The sequence below is a fragment of the Pinus tabuliformis genome, chromosome 2_1 (assembly GCF_031772625.1).
Source record: "Pinus tabuliformis cultivar Carrire ecotype Pingquan chromosome 2_1, CPIR1, whole genome shotgun sequence".
In the NCBI taxonomy this organism is placed as follows: domain Eukaryota; kingdom Viridiplantae; phylum Streptophyta; class Pinopsida; order Pinales; family Pinaceae; genus Pinus; species Pinus tabuliformis.
Window position 1 is genome coordinate 343,047,075 of NC_142299.1, and position 23,293 is coordinate 343,070,367.

The following is a 23,293-nucleotide window of genomic DNA, read 5'->3' on the forward strand; positions in this document are numbered from 1 at the left end:
CTCACCAAAGTTATTGTTACTTTGCACATGAAAACATTTTTAGGAGCTTCATTAGGCTAATTAGTCCATTCAAACTTGTGAGAGGCTCATATGAATTAAAGGAGAGCCTCATTTTGCAAATCATCATAATTTGGATTTAGATTTTCTCTTGTAAAATAATTCAGACTTGCAATTGATGGACTAAATTGGATGTTATTGATGCATTTGATGTTTGGGATTTTCGCTATCTTGTCTTGGAGCTTTTATTTGCAAGTTTGATGGATGGATATACTTGCATTATCTTGCAAGTGTTATTTTGATGTTATATTTTACAATGTTACATGTCTAATATATGGAATATATAGTCATGATCTTCTATGTTCCCTAATTTAATGTGAATTCACGAAAAACGATAAGATTATTGAAGTATTGCATGCATTACTCATAGATGATGTGAATGAATGTTCCTAGAGGCTTGTATTGCATATTGCATCCTCGAATTCCTATCAATCCTTGCCAAGTGAAGTATAAATACCCATTGTAGTCGAGTTGTTGCTTCGTAGGGTTAGCAAAGAGCTGTGTATGTCTCCTCGATAGAGTGAAAACCTTAAATCAAAGAAAATCTTGATTCCATTAGTGCGAATTGCATAAGAGAGGTCACCTTCAAGAGCAAGCTGGTAGGCCATTGTGTTGTGGTTTCGTCTCGTTGCCCTCAAAATTTACAGTAATTCTCGTGACTAGTTTGAGAGAAATCTCAAGTCCTAGCTCCAATGGCAATTCTACCCTTAAACTTCTTTGGTTAGCAGCGTTCCAAAGGTCACTTGCTCTTGAAAACTCAAAGGAAGTTAATCATTCTTTGGGCCTTTCTCATCCTTGCTTGAACTAGATATCTCATCAAAGATCATCCACTAGCCCTAAATCTCGCTTGGATTCTCCTAGGTCTCTAATTGGTTTGTAAGCCTTGTGTGTTAATCATCCTACCAAGCCCTTAGAGAGGTCTGGAGTCCTTAGGAAGCCTTAGGTCTAGGAGTATCCCTTGCAATTGAATAACATCTTCCCCTAGGTCTAGGTCTCCTCATAAACCTTTCTTGGAGAGCCATTAATCTTTTTCAAGCATAGACCCATTATTTGAGTCTCTCATTTGAATGGGGCTTGGAAATCACATCATACCTTTCCATTGACCCTATCATTCAAATGATTTCCTTTATATCGGGACTCCTCCCATTGGTGAAAGTCCATAAAGCGTAGGGGACACTGACTGAGGTGACATTGGGTCTTTCTCTCATTGTTGTCATTTGGTCTAGAGGTTGTCCCTTGGACACCCCTCCTAGGGCCTCTACTAGATTGTGTGGCAACAGGCACGTATTGTGGGGGTGTGCATGTGATGTGCAGTAAGAAAGCATATAAAGTTAAACATAACTTTTGATGTATATGTCAAAACACTAATTGAGTGCTACTACCTAAGAACCATGCTAGAATGATAAAACATCAAGCAAGCGAATAATAATAACATTATTGTGTTGGAAAACAACATAACTCACTCATTCGTTGTGCTCTTGCCTAAGGTATCTTCTCCATTTGACCCTCCCAGACACTAAAGTTGTAATCATTCACTAGACAAAGTACTATTATATATGAGATCATAAATATACCACATGAGCTTAAATAACAAAGATACAGAGCGATAAATTAAACATGCACATACCTACCCTCCCATCACAAATATTATAGTAGCGACAATCATGAACAATAAGCCTTGAACATCTGAACTCAGTATAACTTTTTCATTTGTTTCATATCAATGTTGTAGGGAAAAATCTTGAATCTGACACCCATGAATAAGATCATACTACCTTGAAACCATGACAAAATGATAAATCATAGTGCAAACAACAAACATTTCAGTGTATTACAGGCCAATAGTATTTTGTAGGAGAACAGTGTGCCTCACCCATCAAGTGTGCCATGTTTGTAGAATGTCTTGTGCATCTTCACCACTTGACCTTTGTAGACTGTAAAATTGCAATTGTTCACTATATAAAGAAGATCAATATATGTGATTAAAAGTGCATAGATAAAACAGATAATAAATTTAATTGCAAACAAATGGAGCCACAAATTAGCAAAATATAATTTTAAATGAAGTGCACTGCATATAGCTATTTTGACTCACCTTCATTTATGAACAATAACCTCAATTTTCTCTGTCTGCTTCCTTTGTTTCCTTTTCCACATCTAACAAACGAAACCAAGGCCAAACTACAAAAAACATGAAAAAAAAACAAAGCAAAGGAAAGCAAGTAAAACACATCCAACAAACGAAGCCAATACCAAACTACAAAAACCGAGAAAAAAACCAAAGAAAAACAAAGGAAATGAGTACAACACAAAGCATGGCCATGCTCAAACTCAACTCGAAAAAACATCCAGAATAGAACAAAGAAAGAATTGCAAACATCCCTTCTGCACATCATATCTCTTCCAATGCGCTCTCCTGTGTTCAAAGGAAAAATCATGGGTTGAATAAGGTTAAAATACACACAAATAGTAATGGTAAGTATATTTCAAAATAAATAATTATTCATAATAGGAAACACAACTCCCCTAGAGTTTGTTTCACAATGATGGACACTCTCTTTTGTATTCCACTTGCTCATGCTCATTATAACAAGCCATCTACAACAGGTTCAAAATAAGATATTAAAATTGGTATTTAAATTAAACTAGAGAGTCAAACGCAATAAATAACCATACTAACAAGCACACCTTTCTTTGAGATTGTTATATAGCAGTGGAGAGTCCATTTTGTATTACATGTATTCATGCTCACTGGAAGAAGTCATCTGCAATAGATACACAAAAAAGTATTTGATTTCTAATAAATGTTTAACTTGAGATTTTGAAGGAATGAAATTATCATGTAACCTACTTCAAGTCTAGTTATATTCCCCATCTTAACTCAAAAAGATACAAATTTTCTAAACTAGATGTACTTCTACTAGGAATAATACAAACAATGTTTTCATAAGTAATTTTTTCAAAAAAGGAATCTAGGCATATATAAGCATATTGAACACCCCAAATACTAGGGTCCACAAAGCAGTAGTGTTGTGTGTTAGCATGATGGTTAATTGGTTGAAGGGTACCTTGAAGCCATGACAAAAGAATCAATTGTTGTGCAAACAACAAATATTTTGGTGGATTAAAGCACAATAATTATTATGTAGGAAAAATAAATATGGCTTATTGATCGTTTGTGTTGTGTTTGTAGCATGTCTATGGTATCTTCACCACTTGACATTCATAAACTTTACAACTGTTGTCGTTCACTACACAAAGCATATGAATATAGTTAAGCATGACACCACATATAAAACATATAATAAATAGAAAAGCAAGCAAATGGGGTGACGAATGAGCAAAAGATAATTGTTAATGAAGTGCATTGTGTATCATTAAGGTAATGCACCTTCATTTATGAATAATAACCTCTATCTCATCTCTTTCATTCTCTCCCTGCAAATGAAACCAAGACCAAACTACAAGAAATGAAAAAACATGTACAACACAAAGCATTCCCATTCTCAAACTCAAGAAAAACAAAACATGTAGACCTCAAACAAAAAATTGCAAACTCCCCCCTTGCGCATTATCTCTACTCCGGTGTCCTCTCCTCCTCTAATAAAATAAAAACAAATAAATGGATGAACAAGATTAAAATACAAACACATATAGTAATGATAAGCATATTTCAAAACCAATAATTATTCATAATAGGAAACATACCTCCTCTAGAGTTTGTTACATAACGAAAAACACCCCTTTTTGTATTACAATTACTTGTGCTCACCAGAACAAGCCATCTACAACAAATACATAATAAGGTATCAGAATCATTATATAAGTTAAACTAGAGAGTTGAATGTAATAATCAACCATAATATGAAACATACCTGTCTTTGAGTTTCGTTATATAAAGGGGGATAATCCATATTGTATTTCACATATTTGTGCTCACCACAATCAACCATCTACAATAGATACACAATAAAATATTAGAATTCTAATCAAAGTTAAACTAGAGTTGAAAGCATGAACTTGTTATCCAAATTAATTCCACTCCATTTATATTCCATGTTATATCTAAAAATATATAAATTTTCAAAACTAGATGTAATTCCACTAGGAATAATGCAATCAATATTACCATAAGAGAAATAGTTCTTTTTGTAAGAGGGCTCTAAGCATATTTAAACATATTCAACAACCAAAATCATAGGTGCTACAAGGCAACACTGTTGTCTATTAGCACAATGGTTGAATGGTTGAACGCCAAATATGCTTGCTTGCTCAGCGTTACCATCCTCCTCTCTAGGGCACTGTTACCCACTTCCAGTGGAAAGGGCTCTAAGCATATTTAAACATATTCAACAACCAAAATCGTAGGTGCCACAAGGCAATACTGTTGTCTATTAGCACAATGGTTTAATGGTTGAACGCCAAATATGCTTGCTTGCTCAATGTTACCATCCTCCTCTCTAGGGCATTGTTACCCACTTCCAGTGGGTGACACCTATAGGAGAATTTTTCTCCTTGATTTGTCTTCAGGTTGCAGCTAACAACCCCTTCCAGCCACCGGATAGCTCGATGTGCCAGAATTCTCCTCCACCTAAGTCAACCATTATGTTCCCTCATCCATCTATTATGACTGTATGCTTGAAGGTCGACCTTCCAGCCTCTAAGGTATGGCTCTTCATTATGTAGTTGGGTGTTTATGCTTGATTTTCTTGGACACATTTCAACATGGAATAGTGGGGGGATTTTGCGGAAAGAATAGACTTGGATTATACTCTTGTTCCCTTGTCCCAACTTGGTGGTTAATCTTATATCCTAGACTCGTGGTATCGCCTCTATTGGTTATTAGCTTTAGGAGTGGCACTAGATGGGAAACCCCGATTTTTTTTGCACGGTCTGTTTTCCCGATACCACATATATCACTCCCCTCAGTGCATTATAACCCCTTTTTACACTTTTCCCATCCGAGTCCACATTTCTCCATTAGGCCCACAAAGTACTAGCCTCCCCCTCCCATTGTCCACACTTTGGGTCGAGCCTGGAACGATGTCCTAAAGGTTGATGCTGATAAAAAGAATGTTAAAAGTATATATTGTCCATTCAAACATGTGAGAGGCTCATATAAACTAAAGGAGAGCCACATTTTGCAAATCATCATAATTTGGATTGAGATTTTCTCTTGTAAAAGTATTCGGACTTGCAATTGATGGACAAAATTGGATGTGTTATTAATGCATTTTGATGTTTGGGATTTTCGCTATTTTGTCTTGGAGCTTTTATTTGCAAGTTTGATGGATGGATATACTCGCATTATCTTGCAAGTGTTATTTTGATGTTATATTTTACATTGTTACACGTCTAATATATGGAATATATAGTCATGATCTTCTATGTGCCCTAATTTAATGAGAATTCATGAAAAACGCTAAGATTATTGAAGTATTGCATGCATTAATCATAGATTATGGGAATGAATGTTCCTAGAGGCTTGTATTGCATATTGCATCCTCGAATTCCCATCAATCCATGCCAAGTGAAGTATAAATACCTATTGTAGCCAAGTTGCTGCTTCTTAGGGTTAGCAAAGAGCTGCGTAGGTCTCCTTGATAGAGCGAAGACCTTAAATCAAAAAAAATCTTGACTCCATTTCTCCCAATTGACAAGGCACTAGGTCTCATTCCTAGGTGATCAACCTCAAACCTCTTTCTTTCACCTTTTCAAATTTTTCCCTAACTATAGAAGGTCAACTAGGGCTTAGTGCGAATTGCATAAGAGAGATCACCTTGAGTAGAAAGTGGTTAGGCTATCGCGTTGTGGTTTCCTCTCGTTGCCCTCAAAATTTAAAGCAATTCTCGAGGCTAGTTTGAGAGAAATCTCAAGTCCTAGCTCCAATGGCAATTCTACCCTTAAACTTGTTTGGTTAGCGGTGTTCCAAAGGTCACTTGCTCTTGAAAACTCAAAGGAAGTTAACCATTCTTTGGGCCTTTCTCATCCTTGCTTGAACTAGATATCTCATTGAAGATCATCCACTAGCCCTAGGCCTCGTTTGGATTCCCCTAGGTCCACTATATTGGTTTCTAAGCTTTGTGTGTTAATCATCCTACCAACCCCTTAGAGAGGTCTTGCCTCCTTAGGAAGCCTTATAGGTCTAGGAGTATCCCTTGCAATTCAATAACTTCTTCCCCTAGGTCTAGGCCTCCTCATAAACCTTTCTTGGAGAGCCATTAATCTTTTTCAAGCATTGACCCATTTGAGTCTCTCCTTTGAATGGGGCTTGGAAATCACATAATACCTTGCCATTGACCCTATCATTCAAGTGATTTCCTTTATATCAAGACTCCTCCCATTGGTGAAAGTCCATAGCGCAAGGGACACGGACTGAGGTGACAATGTGTCTTTCTCCCATTGTTGTCATTTGGTCTAGAGGTTGTCCCTTGGACACCCCTCCTAGGACCTCTACTAGATTGCGTGACAACAGGCACGTATTGTGGGGGTGTGCATGTGATGTGCAATAAGAAAGCATATAAATTTAAACATAACTTTTGATGTATATGTCAAAACACTAATTGAGTGCTACTACCTAAGAACCATGCTAGAAGGATAAAACATCAAGCAAGCGAATAATAATAACATTAGTGTTGGAAAACAACATAACTCACTCATTCGTTGTGCTCTTGCCTAAGGTATCTTCTTCATTTGACCCTCCCAGACACTACAGTTGTCATCAGTCACTAGACAAAGTACTATTATATATGAGATCTCAAATATACCACAAGAGCTTAAATAACAAAGATACAGAGTGATAATTAACCATGCACATACCTACCCTCTCGTCACGAATATTATAGTAGCGACAATCATGAACAATAAGCCCTGAACATCTGAACCCTAGTATAGCTTTTTCATTTCCTTCATATCATTGTTCTAGGGAAATTCTTGAATCAGACACCCATGAAAAAAATCATACTACCTTGAAACCATGACAAAATGATAAATCATAGTGCAAACAACAAACATTTCAGTGTATTACAAGACAATAGTATTTTGTATGAGAAAGTATGCCTCACCCATCAAGTGTGCCATGTTTGTAGAATGCCTTGTGCATCTTCACCACTTGACCTTTGTAGACTGTACAATTGCAATTGTTCACTATATAAAGAAGATCAATATATCTAATTAAAAGTGCATAGATAAAACAGATAATAAATTTAATTGCAAACAAATGGGGTCACAAATTAGCAAAATATACTTTTAACTGAAGTGCACTACATATAGCTATGTTGACTCACCTTCATTTATGAACAATAACCTCAATTTTCTTTGTCTGCTTCCTTTGTTTCCTTTTCCACCTCTAACAAACGAAACCAAGGCCAAACTATAAAAAACATAAAAAAAAACAAAGCAAAGGAAAGCAAGTTAAACACATCCAAAAAATGGAGCCAAGACCAAACTACAAAAACAGAGAAGAAAACCAAAGAAAAACAAAGGAAAATGAGTACAACACAAAGCATGGCCATGCTCAAACTCAACTCAACAAAACAACCAGAAAAGAACAAATAAAAAATTGCAAACATCCCTTCCGCACATCATATCTCCTCCAATGTGCTCTCCTCTATTCAAAGGAAAAAACATGGGTTGAATAAGGTTAAAATACACACAAATAGTAATGGTAAGTATATTTCAAGATAAATAATTATTCATAATAGGAAACACAGCTCCCCTAGAGTTTGTTTTATAATGATGGACACTCTCTTTTGTATTCCACTTGCTCATGCTCATTAGAACAGGCCATCTACAACAAGTACAAAATAAGATATTGGAATTCTTATATAAATTAAACTAGAGTGTCAACCGCAATAATTAATTGTAATAACAAGCACACCTTTCTTTGAGATTGTTATATAGAAGGGGGGAGTCCATTTTGTATTTCATGTTTTCATGCTCACTGGAAGAAGCCATCTGCAATAGATACACAAAAAGGTATTTGATTTTTAATAAATGTTTAACTAGATATTTTGAAGGAATGAAATTCTCATGTAACCTAGTTCAAGTCTAGTTATATTCCCCACATTATCTCAAAAAGATATAAATTTTCTAAACTAGATGTACTTCTACTAGGAGTAATACAAACATTGTTTTTATCAGAAGTAATTTTTTCGGAAAAGGAATCTAGGCATATATATAAGCATATTGAACACACCAAATACTAGGGTCCACAAGGCGGTAGCGCTCTATGTTAGCATGATGGTTGATTGGTTGAAGGGTACCTTGAAGCCATGACAAAAGAATCAATTGTTGCGCAAACAACAAATATTTTGGTGGATTAAAGCACAATAATTATTATGTAGGAAAAAAATATGGCTTACCGATCGTTTGTGTTGTGTTTGTAGCATGTCTACAGAATCTTCGCCACTTGACCTTATAAACTTTACAAGTGTTGTCGTTCACTACACAAAGCAGATCAATATAGATAAGTATGATACCACATATAAAACATATAATAAATTGAAAAGCAAGCAAATGGGGTTACGAATGCACAAAAGATAATCGTTAATAAAGTGCATTGTATATCATTAAGATGATTCACCTTCATTTATGAATAATAACCTCTATCTCATCTCTTTCATTCTCTCCCTGCAAATGAAACCAGGACAAAACTACAAGAAATGAAAAAACGAGTACAACACAAAGCATTCCCATACTCAAACTCAACAAAAACAAAACATGTAGACAACAACAAACAAAAACATTGCAAACCTCACCTTTGCGCATTATCTCTATTGCAGTGTCCTCTCCTCCTCTAATAAAATAAAATAAATAAATGGATGAACAAGGTTAAAATACAAACACATATAGTAATGATAAGCATATTTCAAAACCAATAATTATTCATAATAGGAAACATACCTCCTCTAGATTTTGTTACATAACGATAAACACTCCATTTTTGTATTCCAATTGCTCGTGCTCACCAGAACAAGCCATCTACAACAAATACATAATGAGGTATCAGAATCATTATATAAGTTAAACTAGAGAGTTGAATGTAATAATCAACCATAATATGAAACATACCTGTCTTTGAGTTTCGTTATATAAAGGGGGATAATCCATATTGTATTTCACGTATTTGTGCTCATCACAATCAACCATCTACAATAGATACACAATAAAATATTAGAATTCTAATAAAAGTTAAACTAGAGAGTTGAAAGCATGAACTTGTTATCCAAATTAATTCCACTATATTTATATTCCATGTTATATCTAAAAATATATAAATTTTCTAAACTAGATGTAATTCCACTAGGAATAATGCAATCAATGTTACCATAAGAGAAATAATTATTTTTGTAAGAGGGCTCTAAGCATATTTAAACATATTCAACAACGAAAATCGTAGGTGCCACAAGACAATACTGTTGTCTATTAGCACAATGGTTGAATGGTTTAAAAACAAATATGCTTGCTTGCTCGGCCTTACCATCCTCCTCTCTAGGGCACTGTTACCCACTTCCAGTGGGTGACCCCTATAGGAGAATTTTTCTCCTTGATTTGTCTTCAAGTTGCAACTAGCAGCCTCTTGCAGCCACCGGATAGCTCGATGTGCCAAAATTCTCCGCCACCTAAGCCAGCCACTATGTGCCCTCGCCCATCAATTCTGATCGTATGTTTGAAGGTGGGCCATGCAACCTCTAAGGTATGGCTCTTCATTATGTAATTGGGTGTTTATGCTTGATTTTCTTGGACACATTTCAACATGGATTAATGGGGTGATTCGGCGAAAAGAATGGGCTTGGATTATACTCTTGTTCCCTTGTCCCAATTTGTTGGTTAATCTTGTATCCTAGACTCGTGGGATCGCCTCTATTGCCTATTACCTTTAGGAGTGGCACTACATGGGAAACCCCGCTTTTGGTTGCATAGACTGTTTTCCCGATACCACATATATCACTCCCCTCGGTGCATTATAAACCCTTTTTACACTTTTCCCATCCGGGCCCACATGATGCTAGCCTCCCCTCCCCTTGTCCACACTTTCGGTCGGGACTTGAATGATGTCCCGAAGGTTGATGCAACTAAAAGGAATGTTAAAAGTATATGTTGGCCAGTTATAACAGGAAATGTACCACAAAATGCAAAAGATCGTCTTGACATAAAATTTAGTGCGTGGGCAAAAGCTAAACATGAGCTCTACCCCTTATCATTATGGCCATCACCTTGGTTACTAGGGCCCCTATGTGTGCCCCTCCATCATTAAGGAACCCATGATTGTCCCAACCCCTTGTGCGCGATGAACTTCCCAACCTTAAGGGGGTATTCACTTCTTTATCATACACAATGTGGTCTCATCCTAGGGAGCTCCGAGCAGTTAATAGAAAAGTAAAACCAATAAAAGGAAAAAGCCATATGAAAAAGGGTGGAAAAACAAACGTCGGGGTAATTCATATACCATGATTTCTCCCTCCTACATCTATGCACCCAATGTGTTGGCTTCCCTCGTTATAGCTACCCTCGTACCGTGGCATGTGGCTTGGAGCCTTCCTTGTTGCCCCACTCCATTCCACCATCATTTCATATGACACCTGCCATTTGATGGATGCACCATGGAGTTGTTACTTCCTTAGAGGTGAAAGTACCGTGAAACTACTTAATAGAGTCCCTTATTAACCTCTCTTGTTGAGTTTGTTAACACGTGTACACTCTAAAGCTCATTTGGAAGGCATGCCACCATGAAGTGTCCAGTTTTGCCCTTGATTAACAAGCTTATTTACTCAATTGCACTAATGGATTGTTGTACTAAAAGGTGAGGATACACATTGGATCTTAGACATGATTGTAGGTGGGCATCCATTTCGAGTTCGTCTCCCTATATGGTGTTCTAAGTCCTCCACAAGGTCATAATGGCACTTGTAGGGTGAGCATTGAGAGTCGTGGGCCTCCACTAGAACAAAGCATTGATTTCCACGCCATGGGCTTCTTCAATGCCACACATTGCTAGTTTGTGCCCCAATCATATAGAGATGTTGATGCACTTGGACCATCTTGCCTAGTCGGCCACACATTTGCACCTAACAATGGGCAATTGATCCAAGGCCCAGATGGGGTTTTGTCTCATCTAAAGAGACAAGAAAGGGAACATGTCATCATTATAGCCCTTATTGATGGAGCATTAACAAGTTTGATCGAGTTGGAGACCCATGAGGTCATTTCTTGTGCCCAAGAGGCACCTTCAAGTACCACAAGATGTTTTGCTTGGAAATCAAGGGGTCATCCCATTGATCATCATTTTGGAGCCCTCCTCCTTGTCATGGCACATTAAGGACTCATCTAGGCCCTCCAACGACACTTTGTGCCATTATTTTATCATTTTTTCCTCATTAGGAAGGCTTTCCTCCTCTTTTTCATGGCACATTGACGACTCATCTAGGCCTTCCAATGGACCTTTGCACCATTATTTTATCATTTTGGCCTCATTAGGAAGGCTTATTTCACACATATGAGCTATTTGGTGGGCTTGTCACCAAAGTTATTGTTACTTTGCACATTAAAACATTTTTAGGGGATTCATTAGGCTAATTAGTCCATTCAAACTTGTGAGAGGCTCATATAAACTAACGGAGAACCTCATTTTGCAAATCATCTTAATTTGGATTGAGATTTTCTCTTGTAAAAGAATTCGGACTTGCAATTGATGGACAAAATTGGATATTATTGATGCATTTTAATGTTTGGGATTTTTGCTATCTTGTCTTGGAGCTTTTATTTGCAAGTTTGATGGATGGATATACTCGCATTATCTTGCAAGTGTTATTTTGATGTTATATTTTACATTGTTACATGTCTAATATATGGAATATATAGTCATGATCTTGTATGTGCCCTACTTTAATGCGAATTCATGAAAAACGCTGAGATTATTGAAGTATTGCATGCATTACTCATAGATGATGTGAATGAATGTTCCTAGAGGCTTGTGTTGCATATTGCATCCTCGAATTCCCATCAATCCTTCCCAAGAAGTATAAATACCTATTGTAGCCGAGTTGTTGCTTCTTAGGGTTAGCAAAGAGCTACGTAGGTCTCCTTGATAGAGCAAAGACCTTAAATCAAAGGAAACCTTGACTCCATTTCTCCCAATTGACAAGGCAATGGGTCTCATTCCTAGGTGATCAACCTCAAACCTCTTTCTCTCACCTTTTCAAATTTTTGCCCTAACCAGAGAAGGTAAACTAGGGCCTAGCGCGAATTACATAAGAGAGGTCACCTTGAGGAGCGAGTTGGTAGGCTATTGCATTGTGGCTTCCTCTCGTTGCCCACAAAACTTGAAGCAATTCTTGTGGCTAGTTTGAGAGAAACCTCAAGTCCTAGCTCCAATGGCAATTCTACCCTTAAACTTCTTTGGTTAGCGGCGTTCCAAAGGTCACCTGCTCTTGAAAACTCAAAGGAAGTTAATCATTCTTTCAGCCTTTCTTATCCTTGCTTGAACTAGATATCTCATCGAAGATCATCCATTCGCCCTAGGCCTCGCTTGGATTCTCCTAGGTCTCTATATTGGTTTCTAAGCCTTATGTGTTAATCATCCTACCAAGCCCTTAGAGAGCTCTTGCCTCCTTAGGAAGCCTTAGGTCTAGGAGTATCCCTTGCAATTGAATAACATCTTCCCTTAGGTCTAGGTCTCCTCATAAGCCTTTCTTGGAGAACCATTAATCTTTTTCAAGCACTGACCTATTATTTGAGTGTCTCCTTTGAATGGGGCTTGGAAATCACATCATACCTTGCCATTGACCCTATCATTCAAGTGATTTCCTTTATATCAAGACTCCTCCCATTGGTGAAAGTCCATAAAGCGCAAGCGACACTGACTAAGGTGACAGTGGGTCTTTGTCCCATTATTGTCATTTGGTCTAGAGGTTGTCCCTTGGACACCCCTCCTAGGGCCTCTGCGAGATTGTGTGGCAACAGGCACGTATTGTGGGGGTGTGCATGTGATATGCAGTAAGAAAGCATATAAATTTAAACATAACTTTTGATGTATATGTCAAAACACTAATTGTGTGCTACTACCTAAGAACCATACTAGAAGGATAAAACATCAACCAAGTGAACAATAATAACATTATTGTGTTGGAAAACAACATAAGTCACTCATTCGTTGTGCTCTTGCCTAAGGTATCTTCTCCATTTGACCCTCCCAGACACTACAATTGTAATCAGTCACTCCACAAAGTACTATTATATATGAGATCATAAATATACCACAGAAGCTTAAATAACAGAGATACAGAGCGATAAATTAACCATGCACATACCTTCCCTCCCGTCACGAATATTATAGTAGCGACAATCATGAACAATAAGCCCTGAACATCTGAACCCTAGTATAAATTTTTCATTTCTTTCATATCAATGTTCTAGGGAAAAATCTTGAATCTCACACCCATGAATAAGATCATACTACCTTGAAACCATGACAAAATGATAAATCATAGTGCAAACAAATAACATTTTTGTGTATTACAAGACACTAGTATTTTGTAGGAGAAAAGTATGCCTCACCCATTAAGTTGCCATGTTTGTAGAATGTCTTGTGCATCTTCACCACTTGACCTTTGTAGACTGTACAATTGCAATTGTTCACTATATAAAGAAGATCGATATACGTGAGTAAAAGTGCATAGATAAAACAGATAATAAATTTAATTGCAAACAAATGGGGTCACAAATTAGCAAAATATACTTTTAACTGAAGTGTACTACATATAGTTATTTGACTCACCTTCATTTATGAACAATAACCTCAATTTTCTTTGTTTGCTTCCTTTGTTTCTTTTTCCACCTCTAACAAATGAAACCAAGGCCAAACTACAAAAAACATGAAAAAAAAAGCAAAGGAAAGCAAGTAAAACACATCCAACAAACGAAACCAAAACGAAACTACAAAAACCGAGAAAAAAACCAAAGAAAAACAAAGGAAAATGAGTACAACACAAAGCATGGCCATGCTCAAACTAACTCAACAAAACATCCAGAAAAGAACAAAGAAAGAATTGCAAACATCCCTTCTGCACATAATATCTCCTCGAATGTGCTCTCCTGTGTTCAAAGGAAAAAACATGGGTTGAATAAGGTTAAAATACACACAAATAGTAATGGTAAGTATATTTCAAAATAAATAATTATTCATAATAGGAAACACAACTCCCCTAGAGTTTGTTTTATAATGATGGACACTCTCTTTTATATTCCACTTGCTTGTGCTTATTAGAACAAACCTTCTCCAACAAGTACAAAATTAGATATTATAATTGTTATATAAATTAAACTAGAGAGTCAAACGCAATAATTAATCGTAATAACAAGCACACCTTTCTTTGAGATTATTATATAGAAGTGGAGAGTCCATTTTGTATTTCATGTATTCATGTTCACTGGAAGAAGCCATCTACAATAGATACACAAAAAAGTATTTGATTTCTAATAAATGTTTAACTAGATATTTTGAAGGAAGAAATTCTCATGTAACCTAGTGCAAGTCTAGTTATATTCCCCACCTTATCTCAAAAAGATCTAAATTTTCTAAACTAGATGTACTTCTACTACGAATAATACAAACAATGTTTTCATAAGAAGTAAATTTTTTAGAAAAGGAATCTAGGCATATATAAACATATTGAACACCCCAAATACTACGGTCCACAAGGCCGTAGTGTTTTGTGTTAGCATGATGGTTTATTGGTTGAAGGGTACCTTGAAGCCATGACAAAAGAATCAATTGTTGTGCAAACAATAAATATTTTGGTGGATTAAAGCACAATAATTATTATGTATGAAAAAATATGGCTCACCGAACGTTTGCATTATGTTTGTAGCATGTCTATGGTATCTTCGCCACTTGACCTTCATAAACTTTACAACTGTTGTTGTTCACTACACAAAGCAGATCAATATAGTTAAGTATGATACCACATATAAAACATATAATAAATTGAAAAGAAAGCAAATGGGATCACGAATGAGCAAAAGATAATTGTTAATGTAGTTCATTGTGTATCATTAAGGTGATTCACCTTCATTTATGAATAATAACCTCTATCTCATCTCTTTCATTCTCTCCCTGCAAATGAAATCGGGACCAAACTACAAGCAATGAAAAAACAAGTACAACACAAAGCATTCTGATTCTCCAGTTCAACAAAAACAAAACATGTAGACAGCAACAAACAAAAATTGCAAACTCGCCCCTTGCGCCTTTTCTATGTTGCAGTGTCCTCTCCTCCAATGAAAAAAAATGGATGAATAAGGTTAAAATACAGACACTTACTCCATTGTGTATTACACTTACTCGTGCTCTCACCAGAACAAGCCATCTACATCAAATACATAATAAGATATTAGAATCATTATACAAGTTAAAGGAGAGAGTTGAATGTAATAATCAATCATAATATGAAACATACATGTCTTTGAGTTTTGTTATATAAAGGGGGATAATCCATATTGTATTTCACGTATTTGTGCTCACCAGAATCAACCATTTGCAATAGATACACAACAAACTATTAGAATTCTAATAAAAGCTAAACTAGAGAGTTGAAGGCATGAACTTGTTATCCAACTTAATTTCACTGCATTTATATTTCACTCTATAACTCAAAATATATAAGTTTTCTAAACTAGATGTAATTTTACTAGGAATAATGCAATCAATGTTATCATAAGAGAAATAATTATTTTGTAAGAGGGATCTAAGCATATTTAAACATATTCAACAACCAAAATCCTAGGTGCCACAAGGCAATGGTGTTGTCTATTAGCACAATGGTTGAATGGTTGAACGACAAGTATGCGTGCTTGCTCATCCTTCTAGAACAAACTTCGCATGATTATAGACCACAGACTCCGCATCAGTATAGACCACAAAACTTAGTATATCACAGAGGCAAATCTTCGCATATCATAGAGACAATGAGATGATTCGCAATGCCTTTTGGTGGAGGAGTGATCACATATATATAGTCTCCAATAGGGGTCGGATGGGTGCCTTCCAAGAGCCAAGCCGACTCGATCTAAGAGGGTTGACTTGGATAATTATGTAGTAAATATAAATTCATGTTTTCTCTTTTGATTTTATTAATGAAAATACCGACCGAATCTACCATTTTCCAACATTTCCTCCTACATTGGACAACCAATCGGTCTTTCAGATGGCCTGCAACCCCTGCCAGCCACCATTAGACGATGATATGCCCTTTGCCTCTTCCATTTGCATCAGCCATATGCTTCTCACCATCCGACATTAACAGTTGGATGAAGCTGGGTTGCTATTCAGAAGATACTTTGATCATTTTGCAATCAGGTGTTTATACTTGTTTGTTTTGGGCATTTAGTATGGATAACGAGGTGATTTGGAAGATTGATAGACCTTGATTGTAATTTGGTTGTCTCGCCTTACCCAGAGGCTGGCTGGCTTTCAAATGTAGGAGAAAAGTTTTCTTCTATGGAGCTATCCATTTTGGTGTGTAATAGGACCCTCTTTCCCTAACTAGGATTGTTAACTTATTCATCATAGCCTTAGTTTCCCTTGCATCAACTCATTGGTAATCTTATCAAAAATTTTGGCAATGACTAGCAATGTGGGATCAACCTGGGTACTCATCTTAGAATTGAGCTCCACTTTGGCTTCAAATACGAATGAAAATCACTCTTAGATAAGGTCAGATTACATTCTATATTTACAACAAAAGCCTTGGCTTGCTCAAGGGTTTAAGAGTCTTTATCCTTTAATGCATAGGATATGTGTCAAGAAAATCATCCATGTACAAGGCAATGGTAGTTTGATCAATAGGTTTATACAAGTTAGGCACTTATTTGAGCAATTTATCGAACCTTTAAGTGCAATCCTTAACACTTTAATTATTGGTTTTCTTGGCTTCCTAGAACTTAGCCAAGAGTTGCATGCCTTCCTTCATTGTGACCCATATCTTGTTAAATGCTTCACAAAGTGGTTCGGTTCTTAAGGCTTCTGGCAAGAAAATCTAGGTACCAATCTCTAGCATTTCCTTTCAAGGATAATGTAAACAACATCGTGACTATATCCCATTCTTCAATTAGCCTTCCACCAACACATTAGTAAAACTCACGCATATGTTTCTCAGTTGTGAATGCATCAATCCCATTGAACTTAGGCAACCATTCATCATACTTTTCAGGCAACTTATGATGAGCATCTAGGAAGTCACAAACATCCAAGGACTTGAATGCCACATTAAGCAATGGCGTGGTTGTTATGGTTGAGGTAGGAGAACAAACAAAGAGGTTCGTTACTATAGGGGAAGGGGAAATTATGGGGGTAAACAAAGAGGCAGTGGTCCTACAATTAGTTCTTCTCCTTCCAGGAGGAATGGCTCCTTTTGACCTACTACCAAGGGATAAGGAAGGGGAACTGGCTACAAGAGTCTCCGAATGAGAGGTTCTTATTACCCATTAAAATGGGTAACCCCATAGGAGAAAAACATTTCTCCTATCATGGGAAACCAACAAACCAACAACCCTACGCATTTACTTATTGATGACGATATGCCAGTTCCTAGACCATCTGCGCCAGTCATACACCTCTCACCATCAACAATTCCTCTTAGATGAAGGTGGGTACCACTCAACAAATAATTTGGACATTTTGCAATTGAGTACTTTTACTTAACGTTTTGTGCATTTAGTATGGATAAACATGTAATTTAGTCCACTAGGATATATCCTAAGGCCTTAGGGTTAAAGGAGGGGCACTACATCGAAGACCTGAATTGAAGTAGTGTGCCCATTCCCCTTTACCATACTTAATACTTTCCATGTCACATTATTGTTCTTGATATCATCTCTATTATCAAGTTAATTGTCATTGGTTCATTTGGATTTGGCACTCTCTTATTTGCATCCTCGAGTAGGGCCGAAAATCATTGCCCTAGAGGTTGATGCCACTAAAATAATGGAAAAGCATAAGATATACACAAAGAAAGAAAAAGAAAAGTTAAAATGAAAAAGATCGTCAGGAGATAAGATATGTTATTTTTGCATTATATCGGTGTGTTTGCATTACAATGAGCATAGTGTAGTTTCTCATGTATAATCTAAAATATTTATTTACTTTCTTCGGAATCTATATTTTTTTTATTTTCCATGGTGTAGAGTCTGTCTAGTTGACTCATGAGTCTTCAGTGAATCTCAAGACAATTTGGCTCTCCAATATATACAAGTCTCATCCCAAGTCAAGTCTTGTGACTTGGCAAGTATAGCCTAGTAGTGACACTTCGAGAAAGCTATATGAAATTCTATACAATATTTAATGTTGTTGTTACTTGTAAGTCATCACAAGATGCCTATGAATAAGACGGAGTTCTAGTTTGTTATTGTTCTATATCTTAAGGGATGGCATCTATGGGAGGGGATGTTTCCAGTATAAATGAACTGAAACATACCTCCTTACACTCTTATTGTGTCAAGAGATAAGGTGGACCTAATAGGAGGTTGTTGGTTGCACTCTACTGCTCTCTCTCAATCGCACTCTATTACAATAGAGTGCATGTGTTGGTTGAATAACTTTGTAGTCATTATTGTGATTTTTTTTATCCCATATGATGTGGAGAAAATGAAAAATATTGGCTTCCCCAGTATATTTGAAAGTGATTGTTGTGTTCTTATTTGTCAAAGATTCTTCCTAATTTCTTGGCATGCACCAATCACTTTCAAAATATCATCATACTTTACTGTTGAATGACTTGTGATGAGACTAGTTTGTACATTTTAGGTACTTCACTAAAATATCATTCCTTGACAAGTAAGAACACACCAATCACTTTCAAATATCATTCATACTTTCTTCCTAAATATCTATCATCTACTTTCTTGGCAACCATTACTTGTGTTCAATTGTGTAAGAAATTATATTATTCTTGAGACTCTTGTTTTTTCTGCATGCTTAATAGGTAATTGAGTAGTAGGAATCAAATATATTTTGTTTTCCCCACTCGTGATGCAAGGCATCGGTCAAATACTTGGTTACTTTCATCATACAAAACAAACATTTTCTTTAGTTTTCTTTCCAAAAAAGCAGCAAGCTTAACTTGCTGATATTTTACATTTATTGCAGAAAGAGAAAGGAGTTATACCCCTTCCTCTCTCTGTGTGCATAGGAAAACTTCTAAATACAAAAACAACAATTAATTAGTGAATCCTTACATAAACCAGAGTAGAACAGCTTGTTGTTCATCTTTAGACAGTGTGTACAATTTTCAGAGTTGTTTTTCATTAGTCTAAGTACCTAGTTTAGATTTATATTTTCCTGCATAGTTTACCATGTGTTTTTGTCATTTTTCAAGTGTTTTCTACCCTCTGCCCACACAATTTACTCTCAGATATTTACACACAACAACAGCTTTACTTATCTATTTCAGGTACTACTAATCATTAATGACTTGAAGTTGACATTTTATATCATCTAAGGATATCCCTAAAGCTAGCATGCCCTAACTTTGAAGTGAAAAGAATCCAGCAAGGTGACAGTGGCTTGTTTCTTATAGTTATCTGGACTCCACTATATTTTGCAGCCAGGAATTTCCTTGTGATAACAGGATTGGATTGTACATACGAATCCAAACAATGATAGTGGCCTGCAGAAAACATGACCATCATTGGTCTAAAGTAGAGTATCTAAAATGTACAAACTAGTCTCATCGCAAGTCACGTAATATAGAAAAACAAATGTCCTAGAAAAGTATGACTCTACGTTGTTGTGTCAATTGTAATTTGTAACCCAATGATACAGCTAGAGTTGTTTTGAGTGTCCTGCTCATTATCTGTAACTATAAAAACACCAACACAATTTGGATCATATTATCTGTCAGTCTAGACTGCAACCATATGTGATATCTAGCAGCAAGGCCTTAAAGAACAGATAGAACACAATTGTCCTTCCAGCATTTAAAGCCAGAACATCTTTGTGGCTGCATAGAATTTGTGAATACATCAGTAGCACCACATACCTAATCTATGTGTCGTACAATGGCTTCATTTACTCTAGTGGATTTTTACAACGGAGGGATCAGTAGCTTAAGTCCTCTGGCAATTTTGGAAGACTCAGAAAGGCAGACAAATGCATTCTCAATTCAAGAATAAATTGAACAAACAGAACAAAATGATCACACAGAGATCATTGAAATGTACAAAAAGGAAATTCATTGACCTAAGGCATGTTGACAAGTAATTTATCTAATTGGAATACGTGAATTAAAGCTAGTTGAAAAAAATAGAAGTTTTAAATAACTTTCTTCACTGTGACCTTATAGGAAAACATGGAGCATGGAAGAGACACCTTGGAAGCATTCTACCCTAGATATAAAAAAAAAAAGTTAATTTTGGATACAAAAAGTGGGGAATATAAGCAGCTACTTTGTACAATATTACCTGTTTGATGTAGCTTAACTTTGAGACACCATCAACCAGGCTTGCAACATCGTCTCCAAATTCTTGTTCTATATTTCTCAAGTTTTCTCCAGCATCATCTATGACATCATGAAGTATACCTGCCACTATAGTATTCACAGCCTACAAACAATTCATGCTATGTTACAAAAGTACACCAATCATGAATAAAGTACAATTGTGCAACTATACAGTTGATGGCTTACAAACAGTTCATGCTATGATGCAAAAGTGAACCAATTATAAATAGAGCATTTAAAGAGCTTGTGTATATTCCAGAAATTTCCACGGCCAATGCTTTTAGATTATATGTGTGTGTAGATACACATACACACACATTGTGTGTATATGGGTTGACTGAGAATTCTGTTGCAAAAAGCTACATGGTTCTAGGCTACAAATGCATAGTTCAAAGATATAATTTTATGCTCATCATACCCTTTGGCCACTAGAGGGGCTAGTGCAGCTAGAATTTTGTTGGTATGGAGATAGTGAGTCAAATATGCATCCCCTGTTTTCCTCATCTAACCAGTATGTGCTTTTCTTGCGAATGTAACTGCTTTTTGCACCTGCAAAAACAACAATCGAAAACAGTCAAGACTTCAACCACACAAGCGAAAAGTAAGATGGGTTATTTAAACTTTAAATAAGGGTGTTATCTCAATATATGATTACCTTGGCCTCATTGAAAATTCCATAGTCTGTGATGTCAACTCCATCCAATTCAACAGAATCTGCCAATGGAAATGTGATAAGTAGTTTTCCACAATTTAAAATGGATTAATAAGGAGAACTAGCAAATAAGTTATTCTGTCAATTTTTGGCAGCCTTCAAACTGTAAATTTGTTCAAAATACCCAAAAACAACTCATTCATCACAATATTGAATACTAGAATGTTACACTTAGTATGTGATCCCATTGCAATAAAAATACACTTGGCCTTACATCTTTCAGAGGCTATTGCAGACCTTGCAAGGACCCTCCAAATCTACGAAAATGATTGCCTCCTACTTTCAGCATATCTCAGCCCTTGGGGGTGATGAGTACCCTATAGGTGCTATACTCATGTTACAGTAACTTCTTGAGATAAATTCCTAAAGCTCAAGTGTAAGACCCACTGTGTACTCCAGTGAGCGCCTTCGTCACATCTCCAACCTTCCTCTCACTTTTAGTCAGCTTTCCTCCAGCTCAAGGAGGTTCTCCTACCAGATCTTAGGGATTGAATGGCCCAGTCAAACCAAGTCAAGAGACCCCTAAGGATTCTACTTCTATTACCAGCAATCAAAGGATTGAACAATTAGGGTCTAAGGTGGAAGATAGGATTTCTAGGGTTCTTAAGGTAATTTCCATATTTGAGTTCAAAGGGAAGATCCCCAAACATGCACAATCAAGGAATTACAAGATGATTTTGGAGAGTAAACCCCAACAAAACGTAATAAAGGATTTATGAAAGAAACAGATGATGTAGAATAGAAGATCGGTGCCTAAGCTTGCCAATATATTTTTTGGGGGCATATGGGGTCAAGGATCAACACACTTGAAGAGAAATGGAATGAATTAGGTTCAAAGACTAAGGGAGACCCACTCGTGTCCCTTAGAGGTTTGACCTACACATCCTACAATCTGCAAAGATGGATAAGGGAGTGAGCTTACACTTAGCTAATTTTCAAAAGAGCTCGATGGAGGGTTTGTTCAAGAGGGACAACGAGATAAAAAAAAATACCAGCAAGTTGCAACACTTTGGTGACTATTTAATAACCATCACCATAAACAAACCAAGATGAAGAAAGAACGCTTACTTAGATCACCATGCATCCATTCAAAGCTTTACAAATATTTGTCCATGAAAAGAAGACCATCCACATCAACAAATATCCTCTACTTATTCCTCCATAGCCAAAATTAAGAAACAAGATAAATTTCAGAAATTTCAGATTTGCTAAGGGATTTCTACCTCAATCCAACCATGTGAAAATGAGAGGAAGTGCACACCTATTTATAGAGGAGGTCTCTGTTACCCACCAAAATGGGTAACCCCATAGGAGGAAAATTTTCTCCCATATTTGACAACTAGCCGGTCAGCCAAACAACCCTGTCAGCCACCATTGGATGATGATATGCCATGTGCCTCTCACCACCTGCATTAGCAAAAGGTGGGTTGCTATTCAAAAGGTACTTTGATCATTTTGCAATCGGGCGCTTATACTTGTTTGTTTTGGGCATTTAGTATGGATGATGGGGTGATCTAGAAGACTAATAGACATTGATCATATTCTTGTTAACCCTAGTCTAGTGGGACCTCGCCCTTTGGGTTATAGGATGGCCACTACTTGGAAAGCCATGATTGAGACAGCATGTTCCATTTTCCGTACACCATTCTTGGCACCTTCCATCCCACATTACTAGCCCTATGTCTCACATCCATTCTTCAGGTGCAACTTGTCATTGGTTCTTGGGGATGTGGCACTCATATGTGCACATACTTGTTAGTTTTTGTAGCATCCGATGTGTTCTAGCCACAGCATTTTGTGGAGAGGCTAGACTACATGAGATTTCCAAAACCCAGAAATTGTTTTTGGAAATTCTACCTAGAAGTGACTCAATTAGATTATTAGCCGTTTTTTAAATATTTCCTATGTCTAAACATAGGGAATACGGTTAATTAATCTGTATTAATTGAGATAAGGTGAGAATCATCTAGAAACTCACACGGATCGATTTAGAAATGATCCTAGCCATTGATTAAGTTTTAATCTTGGT

General features: G+C 36.6%; 2 protein-coding genes and 1 long non-coding RNA gene across 6 annotated transcripts in view; all 3 read right to left on the reverse strand.

Annotated features, from left to right (window-relative positions):
- LOC149200261 (uncharacterized) overlaps window positions 1–8,322 on the reverse strand; it is a 32,969-nt gene extending 24,647 nt beyond the window's left edge. For 2 of the 4 annotated variants that reach the window (XM_089399543.1, XM_089399541.1), the window contains exons 1-9: window positions 8,255–8,322; window positions 7,937–8,013; window positions 7,344–7,846; window positions 7,122–7,203; window positions 3,933–4,010; window positions 3,766–3,842; window positions 2,746–2,822; window positions 2,153–2,473; window positions 1,931–1,991 (exon numbers count right to left, since the gene is read on the reverse strand). In XM_089399543.1, coding sequence (XP_089255669.1) covers window positions 1,931–1,991; window positions 2,153–2,473; window positions 2,746–2,803 — 440 coding nt within the window. In that variant the 5' untranslated portion in view covers window positions 2,804–2,822; window positions 3,766–3,842; window positions 3,933–4,010; ... (2 more) ...; window positions 7,937–8,013; window positions 8,255–8,322. Of the gene's footprint in view, window positions 1–1,930; window positions 2,013–2,152; window positions 2,474–2,745; window positions 2,823–3,765; window positions 3,843–3,932; window positions 4,011–7,121; window positions 7,204–7,343; window positions 7,847–7,936; window positions 8,014–8,254 lie in introns of all 4 variants that reach the window. The other 2 variants (XM_089399542.1, XM_089399540.1) reach the window with 1 other exon arrangement.
- Window positions 8,323–9,129: 807 nt separating this feature from the next.
- On the reverse strand, window positions 9,130–15,239 carry LOC149200262 (uncharacterized). Its single transcript, XR_016253348.1, has 5 exons — window positions 15,126–15,239; window positions 14,904–14,985; window positions 13,835–14,151; window positions 13,615–13,695; window positions 9,130–9,207 (listed from the first exon to the last, which is right to left on the reverse strand). It is a non-coding gene; the product is annotated as an uncharacterized LOC149200262 (long non-coding RNA).
- Window positions 15,240–15,311: 72 nt separating this feature from the next.
- LOC149200263 (putative GTP diphosphokinase RSH2, chloroplastic) lies at window positions 15,312–21,452 on the reverse strand. Its single transcript, XM_089400890.1, has 4 exons — window positions 21,389–21,452; window positions 20,971–21,101; window positions 20,515–20,655; window positions 15,312–15,425 (listed from the first exon to the last, which is right to left on the reverse strand). The coding sequence occupies exons 1-4, from the start codon at window positions 21,450–21,452 to the stop codon at window positions 15,312–15,314; spliced, it is 450 nt and encodes a 149-aa protein (XP_089257016.1).
- Window positions 21,453–23,293: the final 1,841 nt, after the last annotated feature.